We start from the raw sequence: 20,136 nt of genomic DNA, 5'->3' as shown, positions 1-20,136 counted from the left end.
AGAATGAGAACAATTTGGAGTGTCCTGTGCTCACACTAATCCTCACACAGGTTCCTAAGCCTCCTTGATAGGTTCTGAACCTTTATGGTTGGGAAAATGGAGAATACACAGACTGGGGTCTTGCCTTCAGTGATGCAAGGTCCCTAGAAGTTCTCTCAATCTTCCTGCTAAAGTCATTTAGAAATAAAGCTTGGAAGGAGAAACAATTCCTCCGATGTTGGATAGGTACCCCAAAGCTAAAGATCAGCATCAAAATCTCCTCGCTCCCAGGACAATGCAGGTGTAGGTAGTCTGAGCAATCAGTTGAAATGGGCCTCCTGGAGGAGGCCAGCCTGTCCAAGGACTGTCATCATGTCAGGAAGAAGAGTTTGTGAAGAGCAGAAAAAAAGTCTTAGTTAAATCTCTAACAAGCTGTTTAAAGGTCTGATGTAGGTTGGCTAGAGATGTCTAGGGGTTTGGATTTGTTCCAAGAGACAGGCAAGGTGTTAATTGTCTGGGAAAGAAAGAAGACCAAAATGCAGAGAGAGCAACAGCAAAAGTTTATTAAACATAATGGAGAGGGCTCCCAGAGCTGGGAACACATGACTGTGCTTAGATCCGGTCCTGGGGGCCACACTTCGGCCCACCTCCCATATTTTTGGATTGGTGCCCGTAAACAAAGAAGGAGATTCCGAGATTGGCCGGCCAAGATGCCCAGGGCTACGTGATTCTGAACCCATCTTGGCAGGCCAGTTGGAGGGATCCTATTGAGTATGAATAGACCTTCAGCCCTATTCCCTATGGAACTGGAACTCATACAGCCCTTCTGCCTGGGCCTACCTGCCTTCTGCAGCCCAGGACGAGATAAGTCAATAATTAAATTTGATGGAAGCAAGCAGAGGAGACTGTGACCAGATTCTAGCCTAGCCCATGCTACTCCAGAGGGAACAAAGAATCCCTCTGCAGAGCTAGCCTTTTGCCCAACCACCTCTGACAGCCTCAGGTCATATCCATCTGAGTTAACAGGCAAGGCTAATTTGGATATTGGAGTCCAATATGAAAGCAGATAGTCTGAGTGAGCTGTCTCAGTGAGCAAAGGCATGGGAACACAAGGACTGAGATGCAGATCACTGAGACTATCAGAATTAAATAGGTGGGATTCAAAACTGCCACCTGCCCTGTCTTTCCTGTCTACCCCTCAGAAGTCATCAGACATCTCACAAGCTCCCGAAGCCCTTAGACAGAACATGACCTGGGAGATAGAGGTTAGGAGTCTATGCCTTCTCCCAGGACTTACCTGTTTCTTTGCCTAAAGTGTAAATTCAAATTCACTGACTGCTGGAGCTCCCTTCCCCGACATGCCTGGGAATACTAGTCTCAGTTTAGGGTTGTGTTCCTGTTTTCACAGTTGGACCCTAAAACTACCAATACCCCTATGCCTCTTCCCAGTTTGCACCCTCACCTCCACAGACATCTCCCACCTGGTCAAAGCCTGTCAGTTCTCAACCCTGTTCTGGGCAACAGACCTTGTGTGGGTGCTCAGACCCCTTTCTTTGCTGACACCTTGTCATCTGCGGCCCTCAGAAATCCTCCTGTTCAGCACCCTCCATCCTTCACCCTGGATGCTCTGGCCCAACAAAAAGCACCTGTTTTCTATGGACACCTCCCGTATCTGCCACTTGTTCCTGCATCCTCTGAGTGGCTTTACCGCTGTCTGTCCTCTGTTACCTCTCGCCCATCTAATGCCAACCCAAGCTGCCCAAGCATGCCTGATCTTCCTGGAAGCTCCAGTCAGGTGATAAGGCTTTGGGGAAGAAGGGGCTGAAATCATCCCCATACCCATAGAAGCATAACCTGAGTGGCACATCCCTGGGCAGAGACTCCAGGGAACCCTCGAATTAGGGGGGAAAAGAGGGCACTTGATATGCTAAGTACGACAAGGCTGCTGTGCTGTGAAAGTAGGCGATCCCATTCAGGTGTTCTGTTTTAGTCTGATCCAGAGTACCTAGGGAAAGGATACTCACAGGGACATGAACAAACCTGGCCTATGCTAGGCTGAGTATGTCCTGCCCTGCAGAGAAGCTGGGTGGACACTTGGGACTCAGCTGGCTTGCCCTGAGAAGTGACTTCAGAATGGGAACAAACCTGGCCTATGCTAGGCTGAGTATGTCCTGCCCTGCAGAGAAGCTTGGGACTCAGCTGGCTTGCCCTGAGAAGTGACTTCAGAATGAAGCTTTTGTCTGAAGCCAGGAGGGCAATCTGTGGGAAAATCTTCTCAAGAACAGTGCTTCTATCTAGAAAGAAAATTTTCCACAAATCCTCCCAGCCCACCATCTGGCAAGGCCACAGCCCCAAGTCCTTTCTGAGACTGTCTCAACCACCTCGACTCCAAGGCCACCCTTGCTCCTTCGTCCCAGAGGAAAATTCCCCAAGCTTCTCCAGCCACCCCTCCCTCAAGGGCTCATCCCTTCCCCAGGGCCCCTCTTTATCATTCCCAAATGTCCTTTCTTTGTGACCAGCATGTCCACCAAAGCTTGACATTCAACAGGCATCACACAATATCAATTGCAAATGAAGTTTATTATGCAGACACCTATACCACAGCACTCAGAAAGCAGAGTACACAAGAGGGGCTATGTACACAGAAGCATAGTTCCCTAGATCACTGTCAGGATTGGAATCAGCAGGCTACCCTGGGGCCCTCAGCAGAACACCATCGGGAAAAGACCACCAAATGGGCAATGCAAGGAGTCCCAGGAGGCCAGGAGTGGGGTATGGCTGAAAGACACACTGGGACAACACAGATTCTTCCCCAGAACACAGTAGGTATCACTGCCTCAACTGTTTAGGAGAGATCTTTCATTACCCCCCAAAATGCCATCAGAGGTGACAAAAATTGAATTTGTTGTCAGTTAGAGATACAGAAACACAGCCTACGTGCTGGAGTGGAAGAATCAAGGACAGGGCCCACCTTTATCTAAAAGAGAAGGTCACGCCAGAGCCGCAAGTTTCCCCTGAGCCAGAAGCACCTCTTTCAGAGCTAGAAACTCCTCCTCCAGAGCTAGAGCCTCCCCTGGAACCTCCTCCAGAGCTGGATCCTCCTCCTCCAGAGCTAGAGCCTCCCCTGGAGCCTCCTCCAGAGCTGAATCCTCCTCCTCCAGAGCCAGAGCCCCCTCTGGAGCCTCCTCCAGAGCTGAATCCTCCTCCTCCAGAGCCAGAGCCTCCCCTGGAGCCTCCTCCAGAGCTGAATCCTCCTCCTCCAGAGCCAGAGCCCCCTCTAGAGCCACTGCCTCCTCCACCGCCACTTCTGGAGCCAGATCCTCTGCCTCCTGAGCCATAACTGCCACTTCCAGAGCTGTATCCTCCTCCTCCTCCAGAGCCAGAGCCCCCTCTAGAGCCACTGCCTCCTCCACCGCCACTTCTGGAGCCAGATCCTCTGCCTCCTGAGCCGTAACTGCCACTTCCAGAGCTGTATCCTCCTCCTCCTCCTCCTCCTCCAGAACCGAACCCTCTTCCTCCAGAACCTTGGCCTCCAGAGCCAAAGCCAGCCTTAGATGTCACGGTTGAGGAAATGCTGCTGCTTGTCACCGCTGTGGGAGAGATGGTGTTACTCCAGCAATTCCGACCACCGCCACCCACCTCTGCCACACACTGCCCCATAAGACAGGCCCATATCCCACTACTTACACATAGACACGTTATCATTGAATTCTCCAGACATCCTGTCAAGGAGACAGAAAAGGATTTATGATGGTGTCTGGACTCTGCAGACCTGAATGAAACTGTTTTATAATTTCCACCTACTAATGTGCAGTTTAGCCACTACAATAGCCACGAGAGCGTGTAGATTCCATTTTCTTCTATTCTCTCGGATGACAGAGATGGCGACAGATCCCACCCATCTCAAGTTTCTGCTCTGACTAAAATGAACACTTGCGCTGTGGAGCCAGAGTGACTAAAAAGCTAAGCCACTTCTGACTGTGCAACCCGTTTTGTATTTACATCCACCTCAGGGGATCTATTATTGAGAATCCCTGCCACGCCCAACATTTTAAAATGAGGCTGTACTACGAACATTCAGTTCAGATGGAACTGCAGCTCTGTGGAGGCCGCCTGCTCTTCCCTAGTTCCCAGTCTTCTCTGCTTCCACCAAAGCCTTGGCAGTGCCAGCCCAGATTTCAGTGCCAGCCTCTCCACAGAAACAGAAAACATTACGTCTCGGACAAGCAGAGGCTTGGGAAGAGCAACTCTTTGGTCAGGCTGGTTGCTGATACCCAGGGCTTTATCCATTCCAAAAGCTTCAGCCACTTTAAGTCACCAAGGATGCCAGTAACAGAGGAAGCAAATGGCCCCTCTTTGAGGGAGGCAAATTAGTCTGGGGTCACTCTGGAAGCCTTAGAAGAACTAGGTGTGTCCCTCTGACACATCTGATGGTGTCACTCTATTCTGGGACTTACTCTACAGACTTAGAGACTAACCCTTCAGGCTGTCTAGGATAACTCAGTGTCACATCATTTTGTTTTCTCCTTTAGAAAAGACTAGGATGTTTAAATATCATCTAGGGGCTGGAGAAATGGATCAGTGGTTAAGAGCACTGGCTGCTCTTGCAGAGGAACTGGGTTCAGTTCCTGACACCCTCTTCTGACTTCAGAAGGCTCTGAACAACATGGGTGCACTTGCATACATGTGGGTAATACATTCATACACATAAAATAATTAAAAATAAAATATTAAAAAATAAAAAATTTTAAAAGTAAATTATCATCTGGTTTAATTAATTATAATAAAATGCTGATCCTTATGTAGTAATAAGAGTACAATGATGATGCTTTATATCCTGAATTTCTGCTTAAGAAGCATAGTGACTGCTGAGTCTCATCTGTCGAAAGCCCTGCCCAGTTCTCAGCTTCCCCTGCCTTCACTCCTGCCCTGGTTCCAAGAGAAAGGAGAGGGACCAGGGTACCTTCTTCCCTACCAGTGCCCCTCACCTGCACTCCTCGCCCTCCAGCAGCTTGCGGTAGGTGGCGATCTCCACGTCCAGGGCCAGCTTGACGTTCATGAGCTCCTGGTAGTCACGCAGCAACCGGGCCAGGTTCTCTCTGGCCTGCTGCAGAGCCTCTTCCAGGTTAGTGAGCTTACCCCTGGCATCGTTGATGGCATGCTCTCCACGCTGTTCTGCATCTGCAATGGAGTCTTGCAAAGTCTTACACTATGAGAAAAGGAGAGACGGCCTCTGTTTAGAATGAGATCTGCCTGGCAGAGTGACAAGGAGCAAGATACTCAGCGTGGGAGGCCAGACTTGCTGAAGGTCTTGGGTGCCCCTGCCCCTGGAGTTAATAGACGTTGCAGATAGCTATGCTAAGACTTACAGCTGCTGTCCCTGGGCCATCTTCCTCCTACATCCTTCGACTGGACCCATAGGCTTTCCTCATGGTGCTTTTGACCCTTCCGTTACAGGCAATCGCCATCCATCCCATTTTATACGTGCAAATAAAAACACTCAGTACAGAACTTCTGCTGCTTACAGAGTCGACGCTGCCCCTTGCTGTCTGTTCTAACCTAATATCCAGCCCAGGTTAGCTCCCTCCCACTCATTACCCCTCTTGTGAACCCAATCAGCTGGTACTTAGGGCCTTTGCCTGGCCAGAACAGGAAGCTACATTTCACAGTCACAGCAAGTCAACCCAACTCTTCTTTTCTATGCTCTTGCTCCATTTACTAGTGTAGACAGCCAAGAACTGAGCACAATTCTTTCCTTACTTTTGAAATGTTTTTTGGAATACCCTAAAAGTTATTACAGTGTTAAATTACGTGTAGCTGGGGGAGACTGGCATGAGTGGAAACAGATTCTAGCTTCTCCAGCTCTCTCCCACGCTCTCACTCTCATACACATAGAAATTCATCCCACCCGAGCCTCCAGCCTCACCTGCTTCTTCACATGTGATATTTCCCCTTGTAGCCTTTGAATTGTACGGTTTAGCTCGCTGATCTCCATCTTGATCTCCTTCAGGCTGTCCCCATGTTTCACAGCAGTGACCTGAAGTTCCTCATACTGATGAGGGAAGAGGGGAACAGTCACAGGAAAGTCCAATCTGAGGAAGGTTTAACCTGAGCTAAAGAAAGGCTGATGACCAGCCAAGGATGGGCAGCTAAGCTGATTGTGATGGCTGTGTTCACGGCAGATGGGAGACCATCTCGCATGCCCCCTGAGGATTTGGTGTCATTCTCCACACTTTCTTGAGGATGATGTCCCACTTCCATGAGATAAACACTCCAATGACCTTCCTGTACATGGCCCAGCTAGGACTGAAGCTCAGTTGTGGCTCCCCCGCCTCCCCCCGAGACCTGCCTTGCTGTGATACAGCTCTTCTGTCTCCGCCTTGCTCTTCTGGGCGATGACCTCATACTGAGACTGAACATCAGAGATGATGCTGTCCAGGTCCAGATTCCGGTTGTTATCCATGGACAAGATGACGTTGGTATCAGTGGCAGTCTGTTGTAGTTGGGACACTTCCTAAAACACACAGGGTAATGGGCCATGACTTTCTGCCCACAGCCACAGGCAATGAGGAGGCCTTCCCCTCCCTGGTGTCAAGGAAATGCAGACTCTCGGACTAGGCATGCCCTGGGTGGGATGAAAGTGATATCACCACTATTTCTAGGCCTCTCATAAGATTGTCCTCAGGATTGTGGTGATGGTGAGGGCAGGGTATTTATGAGCATCTTAACAAACTGTCTTTACCACCATGCCAGCAGGGCTCCCGGAAAGAAGGTGACCCACGGCAAATATCTTAAGTTTTTCTTCCTACTTCAAAAATAGGCTGGGAAGGGGACAGGAGACATAATGCATTTTAACTTCTAAAGGAGAGTGGGTTTAGGAATGGACACAAGAAGGACTCTTCCTAAGGGGAGCTGGACATACAGGGGATGGTGGAAAGGTGACCTGGTATTTCCCAAATTTCATTTCCTGTGACATCAGAGGAATAAATTCCTCTCCCCAGTACCTACACTACAGAAGCCCCCTAGAGGTCTGGAATGAATGGTGGCACCATATTGACATCAGTAAGTTCACAAACCCTATTCCAGAGCCTTCTCAATATTTGGACAAAACTTTTCTTTGATGGCAAAGGGTAGAAAGTAAGGGTCTATTCGAGGCAGCCTCCTTTACCGCATCATAGAGTGTTCTCAGGAAATCATTCTCCTGGGTCAGCATGTCCACCTTGGTCTGAAGCTCTGTCTTGTCCATGTAGGAACTGTCCACGTCCTGCAGAGAAGTTGGAGGCCTCAGGAGAAACTCAAATGCCTCACCTTGAATGGCCCCCTGCGTGGGTCCAGCCTCTCTCTGCTGCTATCCTCCTTCCAATGCCTATTATCTGCCCTCCAACATCTCAGGCATCTACAGATGCTCCTTTGGCATGCAAGCTACCGTGTGCCTTGATGAGGAGACTCCGTGCCTAGGTCCACTGCTTACACACCTCAGTACCATGTGAGCTTACATGGGACTAAGCTTTGCCAGCTAGTCTCCCTCCTGCTTGAGACATGTTGTGCCCTCATGATTGGTACAGTGTCCTCCATGCCCTTCCACAGTCATCAGTCCTCCCATCCTGCCTGTCCATCCAGCCTCTCCTGAATTTACCTGGATGATTCATCAAAACCATTGCAGGATCTAGGCCAAGAACCTACACTTTGCAGCCTTCTAGCTCAAACATCTGTCAGTACAACTCAACAGTAATTGGGCAGTCTGAGGACAGTTCCATTCTTTCCCAGCTCTTTAGAAGACGAATAAAGTGCTTTCTGTATTCCCATTTTTTATGTAAGTTAATTGGGTTATTTATGGGGAGTGCTCTACTGAATACAGAGAGCAGTTTGGAAAATCATCTACAAAAACTGGAACTACAAAGACCCTTTTGTTCCTAAGAGAACTGGCCATGAACCTGTCCCCCCTTTTCTCTGGCCGTGCTGTGTGCACTTGAAGTGGTTTTCCAGCCTGTGTCTCTGGACACAATGGGGCTTGAAGTCATCTTATTCCCATACTGCCTAATGCATTCTCATGCTCACCTTTTTAATTGTCACAAACTCATTCTCCACAGCTGTGCGCTTGTTGATTTCATCCTCATACCTGTTGAGACCCAGAAAACAGTTGTTAGCTTAGTTCTACGCTGTTGATTTTTTTTCCTTTTACTTTTTTCTACTGGATTCATCCAAACTACCCATGCTCAAAGAATTTTAAAATTAAAATTATGAGGTCCAAAATAAGGGTAGATTTCTATAAATTAACTCAAGTGTGTATGCTCTCAGAATCCCTGTCTTCTTCCCAAATAATCAACAGACACATCTCCCCCATCACCCTGCAGCACCAGCACAACTGCAGCTGAGAGATCAGTGAGTGGACAGCTTCCTGCAATAGCTGTCTCCACCCACAGTTTACTCGGCCACTTACTTCTTTTTAAACTCTTCCACAAGATCCTGCATGTTGGTCAGCTCCGAATCCTGTGAGGCTCTTTCTGCAGTGAGCCCGTCCACCTGTTTCTTGAGCATGCTAATGTAGGCTTGGAAAATGGGGTCCAGGTTGGTGGTATGGCTGCTCACATCTAACTGCTGCAGAAGTTCCCATTTTGTCTGCAACACCTGGTTCTGTTGCTCCAGGAAGCGCACCTGCAGTGACCAGAGGAAGAACACGTAAGGTCTAGGTCATCGTCACACAGGTCAGTCATTCTCACCCCAAGAACTTCAGGTGATACTTGAGGAGATACAGAAGTCATACAGTACCTCGTTCCCACCATCAAGGGAAGTTGGAAAGTGTCAGGCAGAGCTTCAGAGCTCCGTCCTGACACATGGAAAACTGTATAGACTCTGAGCACTGCATCTGTCTTTCTCTACTCACAGAACTCTCCTTCCCACTTCACACCCACTGTTTTGTTCACAACTGCTCCCAAGACTCCAGGCCATTTCCCTCCCAATCATAGTACTCTGCCAAAGTCCCATAAATTCTGGGGAAAACCAAAAGCAGGCGTCTGCTGACATGGCAGCAGAAGGCACCAAGCAGGAAAGTCCTAGCGGGCAGGTAGAGCTCTGAAGCCTGCTTTTTAAGAGCCTTGTAAATTCCTGTCCAATTCAAAGCCGAGGAGCCAAGATAGCAACGCCGCAAAGTGACACCAAAAGACTTTATGGATTAGCACCAAATTAGAATGCTTCTCTTGAAGGCTGGAATTTCATTCATTTCCAAACAGATATTTCAAGTTTAAGCATCTTGACATTCCAGGGGAAGAAAAATCTACCCCAGATGAAGATATCTCACCTCTCACTGCTCATGACTTGTCTAGTTCAACTTTCCTATGATTGCCAGAAATTTCTATAAGTATTATTTATTTGGACTGAAAAATAAAATGCAAAGGAACTATCATGGAATGCACCGGCCACAAAACCAGCATTTCCCATTTGGACTCTGCAAATGCCCCAGGCTGTGATGGTCACATCAGTGGCTCCCAAGAGAGATGAATCTGTCCTTTCTTTTCCACAGCATGTACTGCATCCCATCCCCATCATCTCATCAGGAGGAGCAGCTGCTCCAACTCACCTTATCAATGAAAGAGGCAAATTTGTCGTTGAGAGTTCTGATCTGCTCTCTCTCCTGAGACTTCACGTTCTGGATTTCTGGGTCCACTTTCACATCAAGAGGCTGCAGGAGGCTCTGGTTGACAGAGACTTCGTGGATGCCTCCACCAGGGAATCCTCCAGGCCCAGAGCCACCAGGCCCGCCAAAACCTCCAAAGCCACCACCGCCTCCAAAGCGGCCTCCACCAAAGCCGCCTCCACCGAAACCGCCACCTCCGAAGCCACTGCCGCCGCCAAAGCCGCTGCCACCTCCAAATCCTCGGCCTCCGCCAAACTCTTCCACAAGATCCTGCATGTTGGTCAGCTCCGAATCCTGTGAGGCTCTTTCTGCAGTGAGCCCGTCCACCTGTTTCTTGAGCATGCTAATGTAGGCTTGGAAAATGGGGTCCAGGTTGGTGGTATGGTTGCTCACATCTAACTGCTGCAGAAGTTCCCATTTTGTCTGCAACACCTGGTTCTGTTGCTCCAGGAAGCGCACCTGCAGTGACCAGAGGAAGAACACGTAAGGTCTAGGTCATCGTCACACAGGTCAGTCATTCTCACCCCAAGAACTTCAGGTGATACTTGAGGAGATACAGAAGTCATACAGTACCTCGTTCCCACCATCAAGGGAAGTTGGAAAGTGTCAGGCAGAGCTTCAGAGCTCCGTCCTGACACATGGAAAACTGTATAGACTCTGAGCACTGCATCTGTCTTTCTCTACTCACAGAACTCTCCTTCCTACTTCACACCCACTGTTTTGTTCACAACTGCTCCCAAGACTCCAGGCCATTTCCCTCCCAATCATAGTACTCTGCCAAAGTCCCATAAATTCTGGGGAAAACCAAAAGCAGGCGTCTGCTGACATGGCAGCAGAAGGCACCAAGCAGGAAAGTCCTAGCGGGCAGGTAGAGCTCTGAAGCCTGCTTTTTAAGAGCCTTGTAAATTCCTGTCCAATTCAAAGCCGAGGAGCCAAGATAGCAACGCCGCAAAGTGACACCAAAAGACTTTATGGATTAGCACCAAATTAGAATGCTTCTCTTGAAGGCTGGAATTTCATTCATTTCCAAACAGATATTTCAAGTTTAAGCATCTTGACATTCCAGGAGAAGAAAAATCTACCCCAGATGAAGATATCTCACCTCTCACTGCTCATGACTTGTCTAGTTCAACTTTCCTATGATTGCCAGAAATTTCTATAAGTATTATTTATTTGGACTGAAAAATAAAATGCAAAGGAACTATCATGGAATGCACCGGCCACAAAACCAGCATTTCCCATTTGGACTCTGCAAATGCCCCAGGCTGTGATGGTCACATCAGTGGCTCCCAAGAGAGATGAATCTGTCCTTTCTTTTCCACAGCATGTACTGCATCCCATCCCCATCATCTCATCAGGAGGAGCAGCTGCTCCAACTCACCTTATCAATGAAAGAGGCAAATTTGTCGTTGAGAGTTCTGATCTGCTCTCTCTCCTGAGACTTCACGTTCTGGATTTCTGGGTCCACTTTCACATCAAGAGGCTGCAGGAGGCTCTGGTTGACAGAGACTTCGTGGATGCCTCCACCAGGGAATCCTCCAGGCCCAGAGCCACCAGGCCCGCCAAAACCTCCAAAGCCACCACCGCCTCCAAAGCGGCCTCCACCAAAGCCGCCTCCACCGAAACCGCCACCTCCGAAGCCACTGCCGCCGCCAAAGCCGCTGCCACCTCCAAATCCTCGGCCTCCTCCGAAGCCACTGCCGCCTCCAAAACCGCTGCCACCTCCGAAGCCACTGCCACCTCCAAAACCGCTGCCACCTCCGAAGCCACTGCCTCCTCGGCCACCAGATCCACCACCGTAGCCGGCCACGCTAATAGAGATGCGCTTGTGCCCTCCAAGGCCAACAAGACTCTGACTGCCAAAGCCGCCTCCGCCACAGCCTCCTGTGCCACCACCATGGCGGCTCAGGCAGGAGAAGCCGCTGGTAGATCTCCGGCTCCCACCGGAGACCACGGCTGAGCCGCTACTGTAGCCCTGGAATCTTCCTCCTCCTCCTCCTACGGCTCAGGCAGGAGAAGCCGCTGGTAGATCTCCGGCTCCCACCGGAGACCATGGCTGAGCCGCTACTGAAGCCCTGGAATCTTCCTCCTCCTCCTCCTCCTCCTCCTCCTCCTCCTGCTCTTCCTCCTCCTCCTCCTCCTCTTCGAGACTTGCAGGAGATCTGACAACTCATGATGCTTCTGCCCAGCAAAAAATGTAGAAAGTTCCCAGCAGATCCGAGGCTGGAGACTGAAGTGTGCTGTTTGGAGACTCACAGGGTCCCCTTATATACCGGCCAACTAGGTGTTGGTGAGCATGGGTGTGGGCCCACTTATGCATGGGTTTGGTCTGCCTGGAAGCTATTCCTGGTGAGTGATTATCAATCTAATGGCCATTAAAAAATCTACTAATAAGCTCCATTCCAGAACTTGCCTTGATTGTGAACTTCTGTTTATCTGCACATCTGTCATGCAATTTGATTTTTGTAAAATCATCAGAAAAGGAGATTAGGATTTGGGTTTCTCAACCTGAAAAAAAAGTCCTTCAGAAGGCTACTCCCTGTTCTGGACAGACCCATGGGAAGCTGGCTACCACCCAGGCTTGTGTGGGGCTCTTCACCACCCAGTTCACCATGTGAGGGAGGTCGGGTTTGGGACTATGAGAGCCCTCAGTCCAGCTCTCTTGCTTTCCTGTGGCTCAGGAAGAATTTCAGAAAGTGGGGACAGTCACTGCACAGAATGACCATGGTGGAGGGATCAGCCTCTGCTTATAGAGAAGAGCTGGCCCAAGACCTACAAAAGTATGGCCTTTGTCAGACTATCTCAGCCCTTTCCTTCCCAGCCATACCAGACATACACATAACCAAGCACTAGGGACAGGAGTCTTTTCTGTCCTGTCACCTTTTGTAACTTTTTATAACCATCAGCTACATGAAAGTATGGAGGATAAAGGGTGAGGACGAGGTCCTTGCTCTGAGGTCTGTGTGACTCAGAGCACCCATGAAAGTGTTACAAGGGCTTTCTACAACTTAGAGATGCAAATATGATCCAACTCAGTAGCTCAGGAACCATGTGCTGCCTCACGATTCTGAAGGTGAATAGAAGGCAGGAGTTTCACTGACATCCGAAGATGGATGAGCATCAGAAGACCCAGCCAGTCTATCCAGCATCGCCATGCACAGAGCATTCACACCCATACTCAGCCAGTCTCTCCTGTCCATGTGACTAAGTATATGGCACAGATATAGTGCAGTAAGAGAACCAAACTAAAGTCAGAGGGTCTGGGTGTGAGTCCCAATCTTGCCATCTACTGGCTATATGACCTTGAACTAAACTCAGGCTTTGCTGTCTTAGTCATAGAATGAGAACTTGATGTAAAACATTTGGATAACCACGCCATGCAATGTAAATGTTAGATACCATTTTGAGTGAAACAAAGATTTTTCTTTATCAACACTGGCATATCATTCTCTCTTCTGATGACTCTAACTTTGCACTCCACGTTGACAGTATTAGCTCTAGAACCAAGATGCTCGGATCCCAGCACAAACAACATAAAATAATGTCAAAGAAAATGAACTTTTGTTTTATGTCACACTTTCATTGCATTTTGGAAATGACCTTGGATAATTCATAGATACCTTTGAGCATCAGTTTCTCAGTTTCCTCATCTACAAAAAGTGAAGGAAGATGAAGAAAAAAAGGAGAAAGGTGAGGAGGAGGAGGAGGAGGATCACACTGCATTCTTCCCCCAGGCCTGTAGGATCCTATCACCCACACTGTCTTTCACACTCCTGATTGCCTCCTGCGATAAGCCATCATGTCTCACTATAGAAAACATCCACATCTCAACTTTGAGCAAGACTTCCTGGAGTCAGGTGTAACACAGAAATTGTTGAAGGTGGAAGACAACAAGGAAAAGGAGGAAGAGGAAGAAGGGAAAGTGAAGAAGGAAGACAAGAAGGAGGAGGAACAAGAGAAGGAGGAGAAGAAGCAGGAACTGGAGGAGGAAGAGGAGGAGGAGATGGAAGAGGAGGAGGAAGAAAAGGAGGAGGAAGAAGAGGAGGAGGAAGACAAGGATGATGAGGAGGAAGAAGATGAGAAGGAAGAAGATGAGGATGAAGAGGAGGAGGATGATGGGGAGGAAGAAGAAGAGGAGGAGGAGGAAGAGGAGGAAGAGGAGGAGGAGGAAGAGGAGGAGGAGGGGGGAGGAGGAGGAGGAAGAGGAGGAGGAGGAGATAAGGAAGAAATAATATACAGTGCAAAACACAGTTGATAGCTGATGGATGAAACTGAGTAAATTTTATTTATTTAATAACCACATACTTAGAAGAGGCATTTCATGACAACAGCATTGACATATTCAGTAACAATTTCCAGAGCTAAGATGTGTCTCTTTCAAAGTTGGCTGTAAATTTTTAGGCTTACAGTTGAATTATTACAGTTTTACAATATTGTACTCAGTATAAACCCTGTAAGACATAACATTAAATGAGGAAACTGAGTAAACTTTATTTGCCTTCTCAGTCTCCCCCTATTGAGTTTCCAGCCCTATGTGGCAATGTGACAGGGATGGGAACAGAGATAAAGAGCAAGGACTTGTTGAGCTTTTTCATTTGCAGTAAAGAATGCTGAACAAAGCACATCCACATCTCCTTTCTTTTTTCCAATCTAGCTTATATAATTAAAACCATAAACCTAAAAGCTTTGGAGAGAGTCTCAATCCAAAGCCAAATATGTCATTATCTATGGATATCTGAGCAACGCCCTAATTGTCCATTGCTCCTGTATGACTGTGCTGAGGCCATGCCAGCTTCAGTGGGGTCTTAATCACTCTGTGAGGGAAAGGAACAAATGTTTGGTGAGTATCTGCTGCGCCTGAGCTTTGTGGCAGCACTTGGTCAGCATAAGTGTTTCCGTTTTGTTTTCCCAGTCTCCCAACTCTCTCTACTGAGCATCTTCCCTTTCTACAGCCAGTTGCTGAGTTGTGAAAATCAAATTGAAGGGGAGCCCTCTTCTTCCCTTGAAATGTGGAGGTTATAAATAGTGGAACTTGGATATTACATAAGAATTTGATTTCCATGTGTGTTTTAATTTCACCTTATGCGTACTTTCAATGTACTTTTAAAGCAACATGCTTTGCATTCTTTGAGGGAGTGAAATGGGAGTTAAGAATCTTGGTCTGACTATGATTTTGACAAATGTCCATGGGGACATTTATCCCAGATCCCCACTGGGATAAGGGCATCAACCTATTGATGTGAAATCTTTTAAACTTTGCTGTCTCTGAGAACAGAACAGGAATCTTATAGAACAGACTCCTTCCCGCTCCCAGCTCCTTTTTTGGCAAGCTGTCAGTTAGCCCAAGATCTGATGTTTCTCATAAGTTTTCAAAAGTACATCTGGTGGCCAGCAAGGTTAAAAAAAATATGAGTCCTCGGTTTTAAGCAGAAAGGACTTTAGTTCTTTAGCAGATGGACAATAAAATCTCAGCAGGGTTTAGATGCTGATAGCAGGAAAAAAGTCCCCTCCTCCACGCTCCCTGAACAACATGTCCATGTCCCTTAAAGCTTCATCCACATAGTCCTCCTTCTGTGGAGGTGAGCCAATCCCTGGACTTCTCTGCAGGGCAGAGCCAGGGTCATATTTCTCCTTACCAGAAATCTCCACCCCAGCACAGAATAGTCACTCGGGGAATAAGCCTGTGATCAAAAATTCAATCCTGGGGTTTAGGATTTCCCTGATTTGTGAATGCAGTGGTAGTGCTGCCTGTGCCTCCACAGCCTCTCCTGGGCTTGGTCCCTGAACATCACACAGGAGGGCAGGGAATAGTCCCAGCTTTCAGTCTCTCCCTAGCAGGGTTCCTTCTGCAGTTCTTCAGAAAAGCTCATCTCTCTTTCCCAAAGTCTCTGCATTTAGCTGAACAGAGTGGTCACAGTCTGTCAGGATAGAAACCAAATGTTTGGGTTTTGTAAGCAAAAATAAAGCACACCCATTCTCTTCCAGCCTCAGTGCCCAAAGGAGCAAAAATCCAGAGTGCTCAATCATGTCAAGATAGAGGTTCTGACAGCTACTAGAAGCCAACTACCCAGCAACCTAGCCTGCAGAGAGACCCTGAAAGGAGGCCAGCTTGCCTATACTGCCTGAAGCCTCTCTCAGCTTCCATCGGAGCCCCAACATGCTGCTCCAGAGAGCATCATGCAGTGCCAGTGGCTCCAAGGGAAGGTGAGACAGAAGCTGCCAGGCTCCCAGCAGGAGTCACTTGCTCAACTTCTACCCCCAGGGCCTTTCTTTGTAAACTATTATTCTAAAGCTGCTTACTCAGTCCAAGTCCCAGCCCCTGACCCAGTTCCTCATCTCAGCTCTGGCCTCCCCTCCTGTCTTACCTAATGTCCTTCTTAGCAATTTGAGCTTTTGTTTGATTTTTATTCGATCCCTTCTCTGACAGCAAAACCCGTGGCTGTTGCTTTTAAGGGGCCCTGGTCAAACTGGTTGTGGCTGAACAGGCTGACAGTTCTCATCACCCCCAATCTGCAGAATCATCTCTACATGAGGCTATTTCAGGACACACATGCCAGTCTTCTCAAGAAAGCAGAGTGTGCAAGTTTCAGAAAGAGAGGAAATGAGGCCAGGGACAGGCCCAGTGGACCATAACATGTTTGTAGAATGCAGTAAGTAGTGATAAGCAAATCAATAAATCAGTGAAGGGAATATTAGCCCAGAGCCCGGCTTATATGGGTGATGAATGAATTCCATTTTCTTCCCCTTTGCCATGTACATACATGGAACACGTCATTTTAATTTTTGCATGTGTTTGTTTGGTTGTTTGTTTGGTTGTTTGGTTGGGACTTTTTTGGAACAGGGTCTCACAGCCCAGGTTAGCTTTAAACCCAGGATCCTCCTGCTTTAGACCCCCCAAGTTTCAGGATTATAAACATGCACTGCCAAGCCTAACTCTTTGGCCCAGAAAGTGGGCAGTTCTACATTGTAGCCTTGCTCTCTACATGATCAATCTATAGCTGTATCACCTCAGTTACATGTGACAACTTCCTACGGTTCATGGATTCCTGTGCCCCGTTGGCTAACACGCTGCATCAAGGGTGCATGTGTGGTTCTGTGCCTTTATTCACACAGCAAGAACTACAAAGGTTCTTCCATGGACAGCTCTGCTATTCCAACCCCAACCTTCCTAACAGCCAAACAGTTTCCCTGGACCAAATTCCCTTCCTATGCCAGCTCTGCTCTCTTAACTTTGGTCTATTACCTAACCTAGAAGAACCAGGTTATTGAAAATCCCATCCCATCCTGGTCAGGATTCCAGAACGGAGGCATCATCATAGTCCTCATGGTTCATAGACTTCCCAGGTTTCTCCAGATTTAAGGCTACCCGCTTCTCACCCAGTCCTTCAATGGTAGGGAGTCGTCCAACCAATCCCATACTTCACTGCCAACGCTGACAGTCATAATTCACTTCCAGTTCCTCTTCCCAGACACCTGCCATTCTTCAGCTGTGCCCTTTGCTGGGCAGACCCAGAGAGTCCCATCAGGTACATCCAACCTCCCTTCTACCACCAGTCCCCATCTCACCCTCCCCATCTCTCTAAGCTTGCCTGCACCACTGTGGGAAACTCTTTTACTTCTTGTCAGGCAGTTTGTGTTGGGTTCCAGGGGCTAATTGTAGGAGGAAGCTGGTAGAGAGACACCCTCTCCCTGAAAATGACACACAGAATATACATTAAAACAACTTTAACTTTAAAAGCCCAAATTCAAGTAATGCTTGCTCCTAGGTCTAAAAATAAAGTCTTTAGAGACATGTGAGTTTCCTTTCAGAAGAAATGGCCACAGGCTTGATTCTGAATGAGTTATTTGCTACAAGGATTTTTATCAAGGAAAAAAAGGCAACTGTTCAGAACTCTTTGATGAGCTTTTCTTTTTCTACATAAAAAAACATGGGTCTTTCAAACTCTTCTTTGAAAGTATTTTAAATCCTAAAAAAAGGCAAATGAAGTCATTGCTAATTAAGCAGTCAATACTTAATAGAGCTAGTATAGTTATTCACCCAGGATGTATTAAATTTATGACCTGAATTATATTTTTATGAGCCATAGGCACACTTCACAGCCCATGGGGTGTTCAGAGGAGTGTGTTTACCTCTGGTTAGCAGTCCTTTTATAAGGGAAGCTGTGTGATATTCCAGGAAGAGTGTGTTCAGGAGCAAAGGTCAATTTCCTGGGCCAGAAATTAGCTCTGTCACCTGGACATGTTGCCTCCCTCATCCAGCTCCTTTCATCATCTGTGGACTAAAGAGCTTGGCAGCCATCAGGGATAGGAGGATCATCGAGGAGGGAGCAGAAGTCCTCAAACCCCTGACTCATGACCACTCTAGGCCCAGCACTTGGCCATTCTGGGCTTTGGTTTCCTCTTCTGTGAAATGGGCCTGTTCCTTTATTTCAGAGGCCAATCATACTTCAAAGACATTCATAGCTAAGCCCCTCTGAGAGCTGAGGCAATTCTGGAAGAGCCTAGGAACAAAACAGGCAGTACCAGTCCTGTTTCCACCCTTTCCCCAGGCAGGGACAAAAGAAAAATCAGCAACCAGGGCACAACGGAGGGAGGCCAGCGAGGGAGGGAAAGCAGCCAGGCGCCACCAGCTGATGAAGGGGCTTTGCCTACAGGGTGGGCAGCCAGGAGCTGCAAGGACAGCGTCTGTGGTCATGTATAATCTCCAAGCCCTCTCCTCCCTGAGCAGAAGCACCCAGGCTGTGACTTCCATTCATCTCAACACCTGCCTCCTCGGGGATGCTCACTTCTGTGCTGTGTCCCCCACACCGAGCAAGAGCCAAAGATGCAGGTGCCATTGAATAGCTGGACTTCGTACTGCAGATTTCACTCCACACCAGCCCTCTGTCAGGCAGAAATAATGCCTCTCTGGTAAGAAAGAAACATGATAATGTCAGAATTTTATGATGGGGATGTTATATTGCAGACTTGTCTAGGCAAATCCATGAGACCCGATCATTGCCAATGTTCCCATCACCCTGTTCTGTTTAGAGTCTAACAAAGCACAAGTTTGGTCATATGTAGGAAGCAGAAGAGAGGGCCATGTTCAGCCAACAGGTCTCCCCAGACCCCTCCCACTGTGCAGCCGAGACAGAATCTCAAGCTACAATCCCACCCCTAAAGTTGCTTTTTCTCTGCTCTTTAACCTCCCTGTTGGGACCTGAAAGTCCTCTCACTGGGACAGCATTTCCTCTCTGAGCCTGTGCTGTTTTCACTTATCTACTCTCATTCTCGATCTGCTAACAAGCCCAGGAGAGGAGAATTACCACAGACAGGGAGTGCCTCTCTAAGGCTCCAGGGGCCTGTGCCCAGGACATCTGTTTGTGCTCATCACAGGGATTCCCGGAGTCTCTGTGGATTTCTTCTGACCCCTCTTCCTCCTTCTTCCCCTCTCCCTAAGCCCACTCCACTCTAGAGCCCCTGTGTTGATAACTCTGTTGGGCACCTGTCTTCCCTTGACCCATGTCCCGCGCCCTGTCACAGCTTTGCCGTTTCTCCCCCTTCTCTTATACCAGGTCCTAAGTACTTGGGAGTCTCGGATCGCAAACTCCACACCTTGTTTCTGTTTTTAAGATTTATTTTTATTGTTTCTAATTATGGGGGGGGGTGTAATGTGCAGGTGAGTGCAGGTGCCTTCAGAGATCCCCCTGGAGCTGCAGCTGTGAGCTGCAGTAAGCGCTCTTAATCTCTGAGCCATCTTTCCAGCTCCTCAGCTTGGTTCTTAAACAAGAGTCCCTGGTACATCCATAAGGAGTCCACGACTGGACTCTAGGCAGGGCAGTCCATGCAAGCCCGGATGCTGACCCAGGAGGTTCAGCTCCCCTGAAAAGGAGCCTCACATCCTCACAGGGCCTAATGGCCTAAATGTGTTCAGACACCGCTGTCCTGAACTGCCCTCACTTCCTTGTGTTTCTCACCACCTGCCCCAGGCAGTGGCTCCCAAAACCAGCTTCAGCACATGACATTGCCCAATCAGAATCCTGATTGGCTGTCCTCTCACTGTTCCCTAAGCACATACTGGGACACGTGTGGAAAAGATCTCTGCGGTATCTGGCGGCTCTTGGTTTCTGCTCACGCCCTGGGGGGTGGAGATGGTGGGCAGGCCTGCACAGAGTGGGAAGGGCTGCAGCGGGTGATGGGGCCCCAGGACTAGGGGAGAGGAGAATGGCAGACAATCAGGTTGAGTGTGAGAAAGAAGGGTGGTTGTCTGGCTCACCAATATCCCAGGAGCCCATATGTCACAAACTAGAAGAGACAAGGAATCTTGTTACCCTTCGACTCCATGAAGAAGGAGCACAGCTCATCTGCCTTTGAGTATGTGGCTGTTCGAGTCAGCAGGGAGCCACCATGGGTTCAGAGGCCCTTGGCCGGTTGACTGGAAACAAGCAGCGGTACTGGCCTGAGCCCGGTGACAGTCTGAAGAAGACCTAATGGGAAAGGCAGTGGCCTACCCCGACCCCAAGCCCTGCTCCAGGTGCAGTGGG

At 48.4% G+C, this 20,136-nt stretch overlaps 1 protein-coding gene across 2 annotated transcripts; it reads right to left on the bottom strand.

Moving 5' to 3' along the window:
• Positions 1-2,952: 2,952 nt before the first annotated feature.
• Positions 2,953-11,787, bottom strand: Krt2 (keratin 2). 2 transcript variants are annotated; one of them, XM_029566882.1, is made up of 13 exons: positions 11,734-11,787; positions 11,411-11,588; positions 11,198-11,335; positions 9,557-9,774; positions 8,420-8,634; positions 8,038-8,098; positions 7,148-7,243; positions 6,329-6,493; positions 5,906-6,031; positions 4,968-5,188; positions 3,667-3,701; positions 3,327-3,569; positions 2,953-3,230 (listed from the first exon to the last, which is right to left on the bottom strand). In XM_029566882.1, the coding sequence occupies exons 1-13, from the start codon at positions 11,785-11,787 to the stop codon at positions 2,953-2,955; spliced, it is 2,028 nt and encodes a 675-aa protein (XP_029422742.1). The 2 variants fall into 2 exon arrangements, with proteins under 2 accessions (XP_029422742.1, XP_008838193.1); XM_008839971.1 differs by lacking the exon at positions 9,557-9,774 and having other exon boundaries at positions 2,953-3,569; positions 10,995-11,613; positions 11,747-11,787.
• Between the last annotated feature and the right edge of the window lie 8,349 nt (positions 11,788-20,136).

The sequence above is a fragment of the Nannospalax galili genome, unplaced genomic scaffold, assembly GCF_000622305.1.
Source record: "Nannospalax galili isolate Female #2095 unplaced genomic scaffold, S.galili_v1.0 scaffold979, whole genome shotgun sequence".
Lineage (NCBI taxonomy): Eukaryota > Metazoa > Chordata > Mammalia > Rodentia > Spalacidae > Nannospalax > Nannospalax galili.
This window is presented reverse-complemented; position numbering and strand designations above follow the sequence as displayed.